This window comes from Rhea americana, unplaced genomic scaffold (genome assembly GCF_003343005.1).
Source record: "Rhea americana isolate MKP2758 unplaced genomic scaffold, rheAme1 scaffold_102, whole genome shotgun sequence".
In the NCBI taxonomy this organism is placed as follows: Eukaryota; Metazoa; Chordata; class Aves; order Rheiformes; family Rheidae; genus Rhea; species Rhea americana.
The window spans coordinates 573,809-588,751 of record NW_028185062.1 but is presented as its reverse complement, the minus strand read 5'-3'; the positions used below and the strand labels follow the sequence as shown (position 1 = coordinate 588,751).

At 36.5% G+C, this 14,943-nt stretch overlaps 1 protein-coding gene across 6 annotated transcripts in view; it reads left to right on the top strand.

Moving 5' to 3' along the window:
* The window catches only part of MADD (MAP kinase activating death domain), a 76,208-nt gene extending 66,382 nt beyond the window's left edge, over positions 1 to 9,826 (top strand). For all 6 annotated transcript variants that reach the window (XM_085305866.1, XM_085305850.1, XM_085305858.1 and 3 more), the window contains 3 exons: positions 1,786 to 1,855; positions 6,575 to 6,621; positions 8,317 to 9,826. In XM_085305866.1, coding sequence (XP_085161992.1) covers positions 1,786 to 1,855; positions 6,575 to 6,621; positions 8,317 to 8,424 — 225 coding nt within the window. In that variant the 3' untranslated portion in view covers positions 8,425 to 9,826. The remainder of the gene's footprint in view (positions 1 to 1,785; positions 1,856 to 6,574; positions 6,622 to 8,316) is intronic.
* The last annotated feature ends 5,117 nt before the right edge of the window (positions 9,827 to 14,943 follow it).

Here is a 14,943-nt window from a genome sequence, read left to right as displayed (position 1 = left end):
TTTGTATTTTGGATTACTAGCAGAAACTTTTCATGGAGAAATAGTACAGAAAATGAAAGATACTTGAGTGCAATAAAAATTAAGTATTCTGTTGTCTTGTTTCTTCTGTCACTCTCCTTCTAAAAGAAAAAAAATTACTAAGAAAACTGGCRTAGAACACAGGTGAAAGCAGCAAATAGACAAAAAATAGGTCAATTATTTATCCTTTCTCTGAGCACTTGAATGTAAGCAAGAGAAGTACAGGTTTTCTGATGAAGTAACTGTAAGTTTAATTTTTCATGCTGTGCAAAAACTATCCTGGGATTATTTTTTAGTTCTCTGTTGATAGAAAGAACAGTAAAAACCCTTCTGACTGAAAAGCAATACGACTTCTCCAAAATATATGGTGATCCCATTTACTGACCTCTGCTGTTACTGATAATACTATTCCTTTAACACTCAYGCTCTTTAGTTGATGTGATTTCTAGTGCTGACTTCCTTTGCTTTTCTTAGGTAACTTACCATCTAAGGCTAGACTGGTGTTACTAGTGTTGGACTGAAAAGAATTGCAGAGATTTCCTTTCCCTTCAAGTCAATGCAAGTTACTTTAAGTGTGTAGGAACTGAAAGCATCAATCCAGCCTACTGTGATATAGTCCTGCTAGGGTCTTTAAGGCTTTGGAAAGAGAATTACTCCAAATGTTAGGACAATGTTACTCTTACTTTTCAGGCAAGAGAAACACTATTTCAGAACCTGGAATGTGGGATTAATTCCTTATGATGCTTTGTACAGTGTTGTCTTATATCCATGTGCATTTTTTTCGCCCTTTTGGAGATGTAACCTATCCTGGGCGTATGAGGAGGGATCATTTAGTATCTTAAATTATATTGGATATTGAAAACCTCCTTATGCTCAGAAAACTTGTTCAATCGTACAAGTGGCATCCAGGTTCTAGACTGAAAAATGTAGTGATGTAGTTCAGTTGTTTTGTCTTTTTGGGTTCCTGTTTGTAAAACATGAGTTAAAACCAGTTCTGTTTTCTAAGTGRCTTTTCAGCTGACAGAGGCACTGCGTGAAGCGAGCAAGCAATAGAGAAGGGTCCGAACACTCTCATGCTGTTTGAAGCAGAAAACTGGTACCGACTCTTCAAGAGTCGGTTTCAAGAGTAAGCACGCACATTATATATCCTAAAACTGTAGTTAAACCTTAAATGACAATGCTGTTAGGGAAGACGAAGATTAGTGGTTTCTCATCGAATTAAATTTGACTCCTGGATGGTTTAGGATGATCAGTGTCAGGGTGGGAAGCACAGTGCCCATTACCTGCCCTCTGTGCTGGAGGAGGATGCATGGAGGGGCAGAAACTAACTGGGATGAACCAGAGGCTACAAATCATGCCAAATTTGGGAACCAGCTTTTCTCTCGTCCCCCTCTTCTGTTGTATTTCAGGTGTGTTGRTATTCTGTTTGCAATAACTCATTTGAGTGCCTGAAGGGGTAGCAATGTTGGATATGTCAGAGTTACTAACTCCTTCGTTTCTCTTCCATGCTTTCTCCTCCTGCAAGGAGCGGAAGGTACTTCATCTTCTGCTGTCTTCGCTTCTTAGCACTTTTAAGTTATTTGTTGATTTCTAGCATTGTGGCAAGTTTGTCTTTTGAATATTTATTTCACCCTTTATATTAAACTGTAAATGTATTGTATGCTATMACATCAGATTATATCTGCTGTGGTGATATTTTTGTTTGTTTTTGTTTTTAATTAAAACCATCTGACTAATTTTGTGTTATTTTCCCCTCTGTTTTTATAGGTTTTCATAGAGCTGAATCACATTAAAAAGTGCAATACTGTGCGAGGAGTCTTTGTCCTGGAGGAATTTGGTAATTACATTATTTTGATATTAGGTCTGTATTCACATGGCAGTAACTCAAATTTCCAGTCCTCACATTCGRAGTTGCACTGCAGTTTCAAAGATGGGAGAAGAATGTAGGTTGCATGCGAGAAGTTGCCTGACTGGGAGATGGGAGACGTAACATAAAGATTTACACTTTAGTTTCCATCATATTAAGATTTGTGGCATAGATGCTTTTTGTTAGTAGGCAAAGAAGGTGTTCTGAGTTTTACAAAGCAAACAAAATGGCAAGTAACTTTGGAGGACTGTGTGTAGGAATTTTCTGTGGTATGTTCCTTTTTCTCCTCAGAAATCACTTATATATATAAGCATGGCTTATAGTTGATCCTTCTCAGCACACTACGCTTTCATTACTGAAGTATTAGTGCTAATAGCAACATTTCCTTCTTGCTCTGTAGAGTTTCATTTGTGTTTTGGGGGCAGRAGATGTTTGGTCAGGTTGTGCTTTAGTCTGTGGTTTTGGTTTCAGAGCATGACTGGTGAAGAATGGAAAAGTAAAGATCAAGGGTAATGGAGAATTTGTGATGTTTGGTTAGTGATTGCTATTAAATGTGGTTTGGGAAAGTCCTGGGCTACTGTTCAGGGTTAGTGTCATTCAGATTATACTGAACTAGTATCTGAAAGAGTGACTTTTGGTACAGCTCTCCAGAGTAGTGAGCCATATACTTCTCTTAAATAGTCCCCAGATATGTGTTGGTTTATTCTTCCACTCATCCATGAGATACTTGTCTAGGTCTTAAGTACACGAATAAAACATTTACAAAGAAGATAAAATTTACAATACCTTTTCAGTAGTAGATCAGCATCTATACTTTGATCACTAATCAAGRTCTAAATTGCCAGTTCTCTTTACCAAGATTGATCTTTGGTGCTGTGGGTCGAAGGTTCTTGTTGATGGATACTGTCTTGCAATATAAAAGAAACTTAATATTTTCTACTAAACCTAAGGACTTTCTCATTAATAATCTGTTGTCTCCTTCTGGTGATACAAAAATTATTTAATGAAAAAGCCTTTCTGACCATTGCTGTTTGCTTATTGTTTGTCACAATTAATCTGATCTCCCCGAAGTTTGGGGTTTCAGTTAGTGAACAATTTTCTCTCATTTGCAGAAAATCCTGTTAACAGTTCAAATGATCAAATCTGTATGTAACACCTAGAAAAACTTCTGATAGTTTAGTCACTAAGAAATTTTCTGCACTGTACTGTTGTGAATACTGTTGAGATCATGTTTTTACACTGACTGACATGATTTACTTCTGGTAGAAAATGCTTAAGGCTGTAAAATAGTAGAGAGTTCAGAAGCCGTAAAATTACCTAAATATATGGCTTTCGCTGTTGAGGTGTTTAACTTGCAGGAGATCACTTTTTGGATTATTTTAGGAGAGGTAGTTAACTTCTTTTAATAGTTTGTTTAAGTAGCACAAGAAGAAAGACAATGTTTGACTTGGTTACTCCTGGTCAGCTCCTGTTGACAACTCTGGAATTGAACTWCCCAKATAATAACTGTAAGAAAGATWTTTTTTTTTCTTTTAATAAAATTTTGTAAGGAAGGAACTATTGCAAAAACTAGCATTGTGATTTGAAACTTTTGGAATCTTTAAGAATTAAGAAAAAGATAAATTGAGAGTTGGACACTGCAGATAAAAGCTAAAAAATTATTTATGAATTAAAAATCTGCTCATCCAATTAATATAGAGAAAGAAGAAAGRGGAAAGATGTTGCAGAGAGGATCTAAACTTTCTTTTTGGACAGAGATAGGTGACTATCTCAGAGGTACTTTTAGTGCTGTAAATGTGAAAAGACATGTCAGTCTGCTCTGTGCAAGAGAAATTAACATTTTAAATTGCTAAGAGTAAAATAATAGTATTCAGCAACTTTCGTGGACATCTTAAGAATGAAATTACTGAGTCATGTTAGACCKAGAGAACCTTGCAATCACATTCTGTATATAGAGTTGGAAGGTAACTGAAGTAGTATTTCCTCTAAGACAGGTAACGAGAGGTAAGCCTGTATACATCAAATACTGCATTGCAAGTTTCATTCAGTTGATTTTTGCCAAGCATGAGTGGTCTGACTGTAGCTCTATCACAGCAGGAAATTAAAGGCCTGCTTATGTTAACATTGGGCTTAGATGGCAGTGTGGAAGTAGACCCTGTGATTTTAGAGCAGAATGGAAGCAGAAGTCAGTTGTTGCCCACAAATGGAAGTGGAGATTTAAAGTAAGTGAGGAAATGTAAGTTGCTTCCCTCTGGAATTTGAGTTACTGCTGTGTACTTGTGCTTTACTTTCTTGTGGCCCTTCACTGCCACTACTATGAAAACCTTCATTCTCCAGCAGGTAAAGTGATGTCCCCTGAATTTGTTTTCTGCTAGTGCCATATTTTCATTCACAGGACTAACGGCTGCAGGATGGTGCTTAGTAACTTACTCCCTTCATCCATTTAGTTTAACAGCGTCAGGAATAAATTTAATGTTAGAAAAAAAGTGCTTCTGGTAATTTCTTAATTTTAGGCTTGGTGATGGTGGGCTTTTTTTCTTTTGTATTCTGCAGTGGTAGTATTTTGACTTCTRTGAGTGTAAATCCAAACCAACTTTTTCTGTTCTTCCTAATTCAATGCTCTCAGGACAGTTTTTCCATTTGGAAGAGCTTTGAAGGAGTATTTCACTTAAAGACAAGGCAACTGTGAAGTGGAGAGAGAGTACCTTGCCTAGATAGTCTCCTCTTCTTTCTCTTCCTATTCTCAATTACAGTACAGGACYTTACAGCTTCCCTTCTTTCTGTCCCTCATGGCACAAGGTCTTTACAGCTTCCCCTTCCTGCTTTCTGAAGAGTATATGAACAATTGTATGTTATCCAGTGGGCAGTGAGACTTAACACAGCTGTAAAATCCTACCCTATTTGGCTGTGTATCAACCTCACTCCCACCTTTATCCCCTGGTGACATGGAGTTAATTTGGAACGTCTAGTGCCAACGGGTAAGGTAGCTTGGATGTGCACCTCATTATCTTCCAAACTCTAGTCACTGATATCACTGGGGCTGTGCAGCCTGGGTGTGCACTACCACTGTTTTTCAGTCCTTAATGTAACTGCCCACCCTCAAGGAAAAGGAAGAGTTTGCAATAATAAAAAAAAAATTACATTATTTTTATGATCATAAGTTGTACTTTCTCTTTATCTTTCTGAGAGTAACAATAATACGACATATTAGAACTGGTAGGCACTGATTTATATTTGGAGTAGTTTCTCAAACCCAGTCTGCACTGCCTACTTTTGGCCCCCTAGAGTGTGATCCTTCTCCCTCCCCAGCGTTTAGCTGTGTCATGTCATAGCTGAAAAGATGACATCTGCATGAATAGGTTTTGTTGTGGACTTTTTCTAGTTATTCATGCTAAACTCATTTGCCTCTGTTTCTTTTTCTGTCACTAGTACTGTGTGTAATAAAACATTTGCTCTTCCTCTGTGAGCCTGGTATGATTTGGTTTTGCATAACTTTTATATTACTACTTCTAATTTTTTTTGTTGTGACACAGAAATTCCATGGCAAATTTAGCTGCTCTGGAAGGAAAGTATTCAGAGTTGGGTTGGTCTTGTTCCACTGATTTTAGCATTTTAAATTTACCCTTTGTATGTTCTTAGTGTGATCTTTGTTCTCTGCTGTTGATTTCCCATGGGATCTGTTCACAACAATATTTATGAACCAAGTATTGGTCAAAGGCACGCTTCAGATGCAGTGCACAGTAATGGGAAGGTTGCAGCTTGCTTTTTTTATGCAGTCCAGAATGAAAGCAAAAGGCAAATTTTCTTTAGCTATATTATGGCTAATTCCCTTCTGTTAGTTTGAGGCAGTGAAGGGAGCAAGATGAAATTTTCTGAGTAATAGATTTTTTTCATCAGTCCCCTAATCCTCTTTATATACAAAGCCCTCTAGAAATCAAATAAAGSCTGATATTTTTGAGAATACATATAACTGAAATAAATATTTTGTTTTAAGGCAATTTGTTCAAAAGCAATGAACATCTTTGAGATGTTAAAGCAAATATCAGCACACACATTCCAGACAGGAGAAAGAATGTCTTCAGAAACTCTCAAGATATAGCTGGGAAACGGTCTTCCAGTGTAGAAAACTTTCTCCCTTATCTTTTTTGTTCGTTTTTATGGACTTCACTAACTTCCTACCAAAGTGTCCAACAGTTCTGTTGAGATCTGTTATGCAGCCGAGAAGGATTCAAGCATCTAAAAGGCAAGATCTTTAGGAACTGAGTACTGACAAATTTCTAAGGAGTTGTCTGTCTATTTTTTTTTTTTACAGTAGTAGGCATTAAGCATATTTTATCATTAAGTATATTTTGTCATTACTTATGCCGTCTAACAGGAATAAGTAGTATCAGAAAAGCCAGAGACTGTAAGAACCATCAAATATCTATGGTTTTCCACAGAAGGGCAACAAAATATTTTGTCAACAGGTTATCTATTATGTCATTAGATGATGTGTCCTTGAAGATACTGGTAGTGTAAATAACAAGAAAGAAAAATACCTAGAAGTGAGGGATAGTGAGGTGCCCTGTTCCTGCAGCTGCTGTCTGTGTGTATCCTTTCCCTTTCCAATGGGAACATTGTGCTATTTCTTTCCCCTTTTCCTCTCGTTTTTTGAACTTTTTGTTTTGTCTCTTGCCCGTCCGGTTTTAGTTCCTGAAACTAAAGAAGTGGTGAGCCACAAGTACAAGACGCCAATGGTGAGTCATCTGCGATGCCTTCTAGTAGTTCTTTAGGATATATCTTTATATTTTAATGTGGTGAAAAGACTTGCATAGAGATTGCAGTATTTGCGAGCACTGTAGTAAAACACAAACTGCTTTTTGTATTAGCTTTTAGTTAAGGGAAGACACCAAAACTTGGTGATTCTTGCTTTTATGAAACTATAGGAGCTCATGGGGAGTGCAGTAAGGGCAATGCCTTTCATTAAGATGGGTAAAGATGCAAGATAGCAGGTTTGGTTTGAATTTTAACGCATTAAATGCTGATGAAACTGCTAGGCTGGTGATAGTGCAGATCACAATCCCTTATCCACAGAATAGGTGGAAAAGACGACTAATTTCTGGACATAAAATGATCACTGAGTTTATGAAAATTTCCTGCCTTTTCATATGAAAGTGAGCAGTGAGATGCAAGAGAATGRTGTAAGTAGTAATTCCTGCCAAGAGGTGTATTATTGCTGTGCTCTAGTGTTCAGTTTTTATAAAATCTTTGAACACCAACAGTTGATGATGATCCTTAGCACTTTTATATATAATGTTTTAATAGACATATATWTGCTTATGAGTGAAAAATAGAGGCCAATAATTATCATCAGAACTTGGATTTCTCCAGTTATTTAGTGTCTGAAGTGTAGTGTGTTCTTGTGGTGATTGTATGGAAGCTTATTATCCTTTAAGAGAAGGAGACAAAGAAATAAATTACTTGAAGCTAGAAATGTGTTAGAATCATAATTCCTAGAATACATGTGAGATTTAAGAAGCTCAGATCTGAATCCTATACCATTTAATGAAACAGTTGAATGAAAGTGAATGATCTTTTACATAAGCTGTTGTGGCTTGTCCTATAATACAACAAAACCTTGTTATGTGTATTAGAAAGATGCTAAATATAAACCTTGATGCCAGTAGCTATACTAAAAGAAAATTCTCTGTTWAATATTTGACTTAGTCATTTAAGAGCAGGAATTGTAAATTTTGCTAACGTTACATACCGTTAGACAGTGATACTCACTGCTATAAGATGGTGACAAAATGGGTTGGTATTCTTTGTATAAACCCTGCGATGCTGGGTCGTTGGCTTTCTTTTTTTCATTAAAAAAGAAAAGCTTTTATTATCCATAGATTCTCTAGCTTTGGTTAAAAATTAAGAGGCTTACYAGTCCTTGTACTACTGGCTAAAAAGAGTTACAACTCTTTTTAACTCTTTTTAAATAAATTACAACTTATTACAGTTGTGAATAAGGAAGAATCTCACTGTCTTCTGAGCCAAGGTACAGTATTGGATGTTTAGTTTTACAGCCTTTTTAGTTAGCTATTTCCAGCACTACCAGAAAATTACCTGTAGCTTTGTACAACAAACCAAAAGCAAATACGTAGGTTGCTTTTTCTGATCAGCACTGGCCAATTTTATAGCCTAGTGTATGTTCTTAAAGACAATTAGCCMTCATATTATCAAAGGACTAATGCTTTTATTCTAAAGGTCTTTTATTTATTGTAAGGCTTGCGATCCCTTTCCATTTCAGTAGAAGGTACCATGGGACACTTCTGCAAGCCTTTGTAGCCAGAGTAGTTGTCTTATGGAGAAAGACATGCAGGAAAATCTAAAATGTGCAGTGGAGTTTGTAAAAACTAAATCATCTAGAATTTCATTATCTCCTTTTCTAAATTCTGTAGGCTCATGAGATCTGCTACTCCGTGCTGTGTCTCTTCTCTTATGTGGCTGCTATACGTGGGAAAGAGGCAGAAAACAAAAGCAAACCACCTCGTCCAGTTTCCAGTTGATCACAATATTGGAGAATATCTACCCTTTGGAACGCTGGTGTGCAGTACTCCCATTTTTATTGCTGTTCCTAGAGCTCACTCTACTGTCTTCTTGAGAACTTGATTATTTATGTACAATCCTGCAAGTCCTGCCTCGTAGGAAAATCTAAGACATCACTGCTTGGTCTCCTGAATTCATCCTTAATGGAGTTTTTATGTGAGCTGTTAATCAGACACTTTTGAGTGTCAGCATCCAGCTAAGGGTGACTTACTCTGACCATTCCTTGGAGTCCCATTTTTTAAGATGACTAACATAACTTGAGTTCGGCTGGTTTTTTTGTTTGTTTGTTTCTAGTGATACTTTTTGCAGATTTATCAMTTTATAGCTGCAGACTTCTGCTTTCAGATTCTCTGGTATATGCACAGTGGAAGCAGTCTGGTCCTGCATGTTGTTTAAATTTAGTGGTTTTACTGTTTTCCTTTTATGTTGTTCATTTTTACCCACCATCGTGAAGTTCTCATCACAKAGCTCATCATATTCTTTTGGTAGAGATGAACAATTTAGTTACCATAGTTTCAAAATATCATATGTGGCAGCTGAAGTTCGGCAATTAAATTARTCCGTTTGTGGAAATGACTTCTTCTCAAGTGGGAAAAGGAGTGCAGGCAGAGAAATTTTGAAGGTGGTGTATTTTGAAAACCTTTGGCACCTTCTAGACTGTGTGGATTTTCAAATGGGAGTTTAGAAAACATTTGCACACATCTCAACAGTAGAGTTAACATATGCCTATAACGGAGTGAAAATAAGTATAGATAAAAATTGAAAATGTTATTGGCAGAAGCATATGGCAAATGCATACAGTTCTGAGACTGTGGCTATACTTTACACAAGATATTTCTATGGCAGTCTGCAGAAAATGTTCAGAAGTCCACAGGGTTATGTTGATCCAAATTTCTTTAAGCCATTGCAGTTGTCAATCTGGACCTATATATCAAGGCATCCTGCAAATACCGTGTTAATATGTAATGAAATTCCCTCAGTTAAGTATCCATCACATTCCTTATTTTAAATAGACTGAATATGAATGTTTTTGCATCCTGTTTTTGTTCTTGAACTGTACTGCACTTATTTGGAAAGCTCTTAGGATGCTTGGAAGAGAGACTGTCTAGAGAAAATAATGTAACATGTACAGTATCTGAAAAAAAAATGCTCTGATTGCAAACTGATGTATGTTTTAACATAGGATTCTGAGTAAATACACCCAGAAATAACCCTGTTTTGGCTTGGTCAGGGTGTCCACCAGATTAAATGGAATATACTAGTAATGGGTGAGGATGTGATGTAAATATTATAGTACCACATTTATTTATAGAAACTGTACAGCTGTCTGAATGTGAAAATAAAATATCATTCAACCAGCAATGGGTTTTCATCCRACTGTTCTTTTAGCTTTTTTGTTGATGAAGCTTATTCCAAAATTAATGAAATTATATACAAAACATATCATGTACTTAAATATTGAAAAAGAACAAATTCTAAAAGGAAAATATACATTTTTTCCACACAAACAGTTGTAACTATTGTAAAGATTTTTTTGCATTTTCTTCTATAATAACGTAAATGTTGCTTCTTTGAAAGAGTCTGAAAAAAACTAATAGGGAAAACAGACATGCCTGAAATTGTTTTCCCTSTTTATTGTGATGGATAAAAGGATTCCCTCCCCCCCATGCAACTAAATCATTGTGCAAAGGATTTTTCGTGCTTGCCTAACTTGAAAACAATSTTGGAATTAACAAACTCTGAAGTTACCCTGTTTGGTATTTATTTTATTTCCTTTGCCTTCTAAGACTATAAATTTTCTTATAGCAAGATCTGAATTTTAACAAACCTAGTGTTCATCTGGATGTTACTATATTACACGTAGAAATCCTTCAGTTACAACTGTGAAATCATTTAGTTCTAAAATAGGTGTTCCACTTACTGGCTCCAATTTAGGTAAAGAATATTAATTTTAAAATTGTAAATATTATGGTAGCAGACCTATTAATATATTCAAATTAGTTAAAATTGTAAGGGGAGAGTTAGAGTTAAAGTAACAATTAGATACATAGTATCACTTACTATCTACAGCTTTATTTTCCCCATAAGAGCTCTATTTCTGAAAGTGTATTTTTGTGCGACTTTTAGTGAAGTACACTCTAGGTGCTGCGAAACTGCAGTCTGGAATAAGAYTTTAAAGGGCCTTACAATAAAAACGGCTCTCCACCTCTTTGRGTGTAATTGAAGAACAGGGGTGGCCAAACAGTTGTAGAGTGACATTTAACTTAACTTTACATCATGTTAACTTTAACATCATGTAATATATGTACATATGCACATACTAAGAATCAGTAAAAAGCCCAGCAAGTAGACAGACACTGAGATTCTGCTTTTCAACTGAGAGCAACTGGCATATTTTAAAAACTGAAGAAATTCTTGAAAGGTACAAAAGTCATTCTGGTACTTGATGACGTGGTAGGTGTTCTGCTAACTGCTGGAATGTAGCATGTTAATCTGAGACAAAGGTGTGCTCTGTGGTACTTCCATTACTAAATACAGTGTGCTGTTATCTGAATAGCAAATACAGATCTGGAGATCAGATTTAAAACAGACATCATAGCATAAATCTTCTGGAGTGCAGTCTTCCATCCTTTCCACCTTTGCTGCGTCTCTCCCAGGTCACAAAAGGTATGTAAACTTTTCTAGTACTACTTTTATAGTAGTTTGCATGTGTGTTTTCTCATTTCCGCCATATTTTGATACTTACATAAGAATTCCTCAGCAGTGATAAGAATTTAGATACTTTAAAACCTTCCAAAACCGAAAGACTGCCATTTTAAAATACTACAATACATTTAAAGTAGTACAATATTCATACAAAATGGATACTGCTTTTACCACTAGGAGGAGCCTGTGTCATAGCATTGAATTTTCTGAAGATGGCAACCATTTTATTTTAATACCTGTGATCTTTCTAAGGCACTTACACAAATAGTGAAAACAGTAATTATGTGGCAAAATTCATGAACTTGCCCCAAAACTTACGGTATTTGCTTATCCTGAACGAGTTTCTTTTACTGTTAAATTCCTTGTTTGTGGAAGTTCATTTTCCAAAATGACCATCAAAATGTTCCTTAGAAATACTGGGTCTTGTGACTAATTTTCCAGATAGTTTGAAGTGGGAAATGAGATTCATAACTGTTATCTTCTGCATCACAGATCTTCATTGTACTGTTCCAGAAAGYTGTCTGTGTTCTGTTTATTAGTGCAGTGTTGGTTTTTCATGTGAGTCCTCATTTTAAAGGTTAAAGAGTTTTACCTAAGTGAGTGTCACAAAGCAATGGTGTCATATTTATTAAAGATACCTCTGGGAAGACATTGAAGTCAACTGCTGGAGGAAAAGGTTCATTTCAATAAGAAAACCATTGTAAAAACTTCTTACACTCTAATCTCTAGCTTCAGGTAAATCCTAACCTCCAGCTTTGATGCTTTCAGGATAGAAAGGCATACAAAATAAATATGTTCACCTGGGAATTCAAAAGCTAAGCTGCTGGATCATCAAGAATTTCAGTTCCAATTTAACATGCTATCTTAGTGATGAAAGTGGATGGAAAAATGCGGTTCTAGACCTCCCCAGGAGGCTCCCTCTTACAAAGATATTGAAGATAGCAGTTCTAGACTTCTGCTGCTAATGCTACACATGGGCTTTCAGTCCCTACTGAGTTTATGCTACTAAGGAAGCAACTGCCCAGACAGGAAAGAACTGGCCACTTGCCCACAGGCCAGGCTTAGGCTCCTGTTGCCACTGAATTCAGAACTAAAAGTGGCCAAGCTTCTTGCTAAGTGTCGTACTTAGATTGATTCCCTTTGGTTACCAAATGGCTGTAAGTYGGATGTTGAGTCTGAGGTGAGCTTCTGCTTCTGTGAGTAAAAGGCTTTGCTCAACTGATTTTAGTGTTGCTTAGGAAGCAAGTCACTGTCCTTAAACACACCAAGTCTCAGTTAAAGATGGCATCTCCTAACTCCTAAAGAAAATGGGAATTAGGAGCAAGAAACAGCAGCTTTGTGCAGAGGACCTTGCCCCACAAGAGGCAATGGCTAAAGCCTCCAGCTCTGCCAGAGTTTGAAATTCAGCCAGAGGTCTCTGCTCCTCTCCAGGGCAAGACATTTTCAATCATTGCTTCTGCTAGCAGCAGTGGCTTCTTGTACAATCCCACCCTGTAACGCTTTTGTAAACTGTTCAGTGTGAGCGACAGCTTCCTAATGCCATTCACAGTGCAACTGTTTCAGTAACAGAGTAGAAACCTGATGATGCTTTAAATAACAATGGTATTTGATCTCTCTTTCCAGGATTGTAGCTGAAGACCTGAAAGCTTCATGTTGATGACGAATGAGGTTTAAGTGTAGTAGAGTACATAGGGGACCTCTTCAGCTTTTTGTGTAACTTGATGAGACCTCTTTCAGACAGATTTTGTGCTCAGATATGGTAAAATCAGCTCAACCATTATACTAAGCTTAGCATAACTAAGTTAATTTTCTGTTTGTGTGTACGACATTTTGAAGCTTCTATACTAGTCATAGCATTTACTATTTTGTTTTAAAACATCTGCCCAACACGAAAGACTCATATATACAAAATCCAAGGGCAAATACTGTTTTTGCTATTTACAACAGTTACTATAGTGATAAATGTGGTTTAGGAACATACATAGAAATAGAAATCCCCTTCTCCTAAAATAGCTATACATAAAAAGGAACAAACGGTGGCAGGAAAAACACCAGTAAAACTCTAAACAGTTGCTTCCTTCAAGTATATGAAAATTCTGGTTCTGTATTTCCATTCCTTTTTTTTTCCCCCACTCCTTTTTGCTTTTTCAGTTTATCTCATTAACTCCAGCCAGTATTAGTYTTCATCCACAGCATTCTGAATATCAGACTAGCTGCCTCTTCCCATTTCTTCCAGTCTTCCTATTTTGATTCTTCGCCATTTCCTCACGTTMTTGATTTCTTGTCCCAGACTCTCTTTGGTCAGTCAAACTCAGTTCTGCACAGCAATTTCTTCTTGGAGATCTCTCTCGTTTCCCTTAGTATGTTCTCATACATTCTTCTTACCTCTCTGAGCATTATTGTGTGTTCTGTCTGAACTAATCACTTTCCAGCCTCTTTGCCCAGACAGTCCAGGCCTCTCATGCTTCCTAGTCTGTTGCTCAACTAGTCTCTGTCCCCTTCCAGTTTCCAGTTATAGCCCTTTCCTCATCTCCAATTCTTGCCAAGCTCGCTGTCATCTCTTTATGTTCTTTTATCCCTCAGGCCTCTTCCACTCTTATCCCCTTTGCACTTAATTTTGTGTGCGTGCGTGCGTGTGTGTGTAGTGCTAACAAGTGTTACTGAAGGAACAGAAAAGAGGAGCTCTCTAGTTTTAGTTCTGCTATTCAGTGACAGCTCCCAGCAGCAGTTAAGAAAGTCTTTTCTGCATAGTCTTACAGTCTTATAACAGGCTTGGGACCTGTTATCATAAGGAGATAYGAAAAACTTATGCATATTCCATTATCTAAAATATCTGTTTAAGCTGAATAGCAGAAAATAGTCAAATCTCTGTGGAACCAGTACGAAATCACTTTCCTACAGCTTCTGAGTTTTTTTTTTTAATTGTCTTTTCATCAGGTTAACAAAGAAGTACATCCATCATGTGCATCCAGATTAAGTCAGGATGCCAGAAACGTCAAAGGAAAGTTTTTGCAATGCTTCACATATTCCAACAAGGAGCAGAGGAAGGAAATAGCTCAAACATCTCACATGATATTAAAACAAAATAATTTTGTTTGAAATGGACTTTGTAGTCTAGCAAAGCATGCAAATTGTAAAAATTCTGAAGCTCTGTAGGAAAAAGTAGAAGGAAATATGCAATCCAAATATATAGTACTGTTAGCCCTACTTATTACAGTGAGGGAGGACAAGTCCTGTATCTAGATAGAAATTTTAAAGGTTTTCTTATGATTAAAATCTACCTTACTTGTTTTCTATGGCAACATATACATGAACTGACCCACAAAAAAGAAGAAAACCCTGGATTATTGGTGAGGGKTTTTTTTTGCTGATTTGAGTGTATTAAAACCAACAATAAAACTGTATTTGATTTGAATTCATAATTCATATTTTAGTGATTATACTTTCCTGGAATAGATCTAGATGACTTAAGCAATTATTAGCCTTATGACAGATACCGAGCAAATTCAAGTTTACTGAAGGTTAAATTACTTTCATTTACATCCTCAGTTCATATATTTGGGTCCCACAATTTATACTTCAAGCAAATGATGAAAACTATACTTGATAGTTTTAATGTTTATTATATAAGCTGTAATGAATATAAAATAAAGGTCAAATGGCACCCTTAACCACTTTTGGATTATTCATCCTCTCTAAAGCTATCCCAGTATACAATTATGGTAGAAATATGCTCATAGGTAGTTGGACTGCTTATTGTCAACATTTCTGCC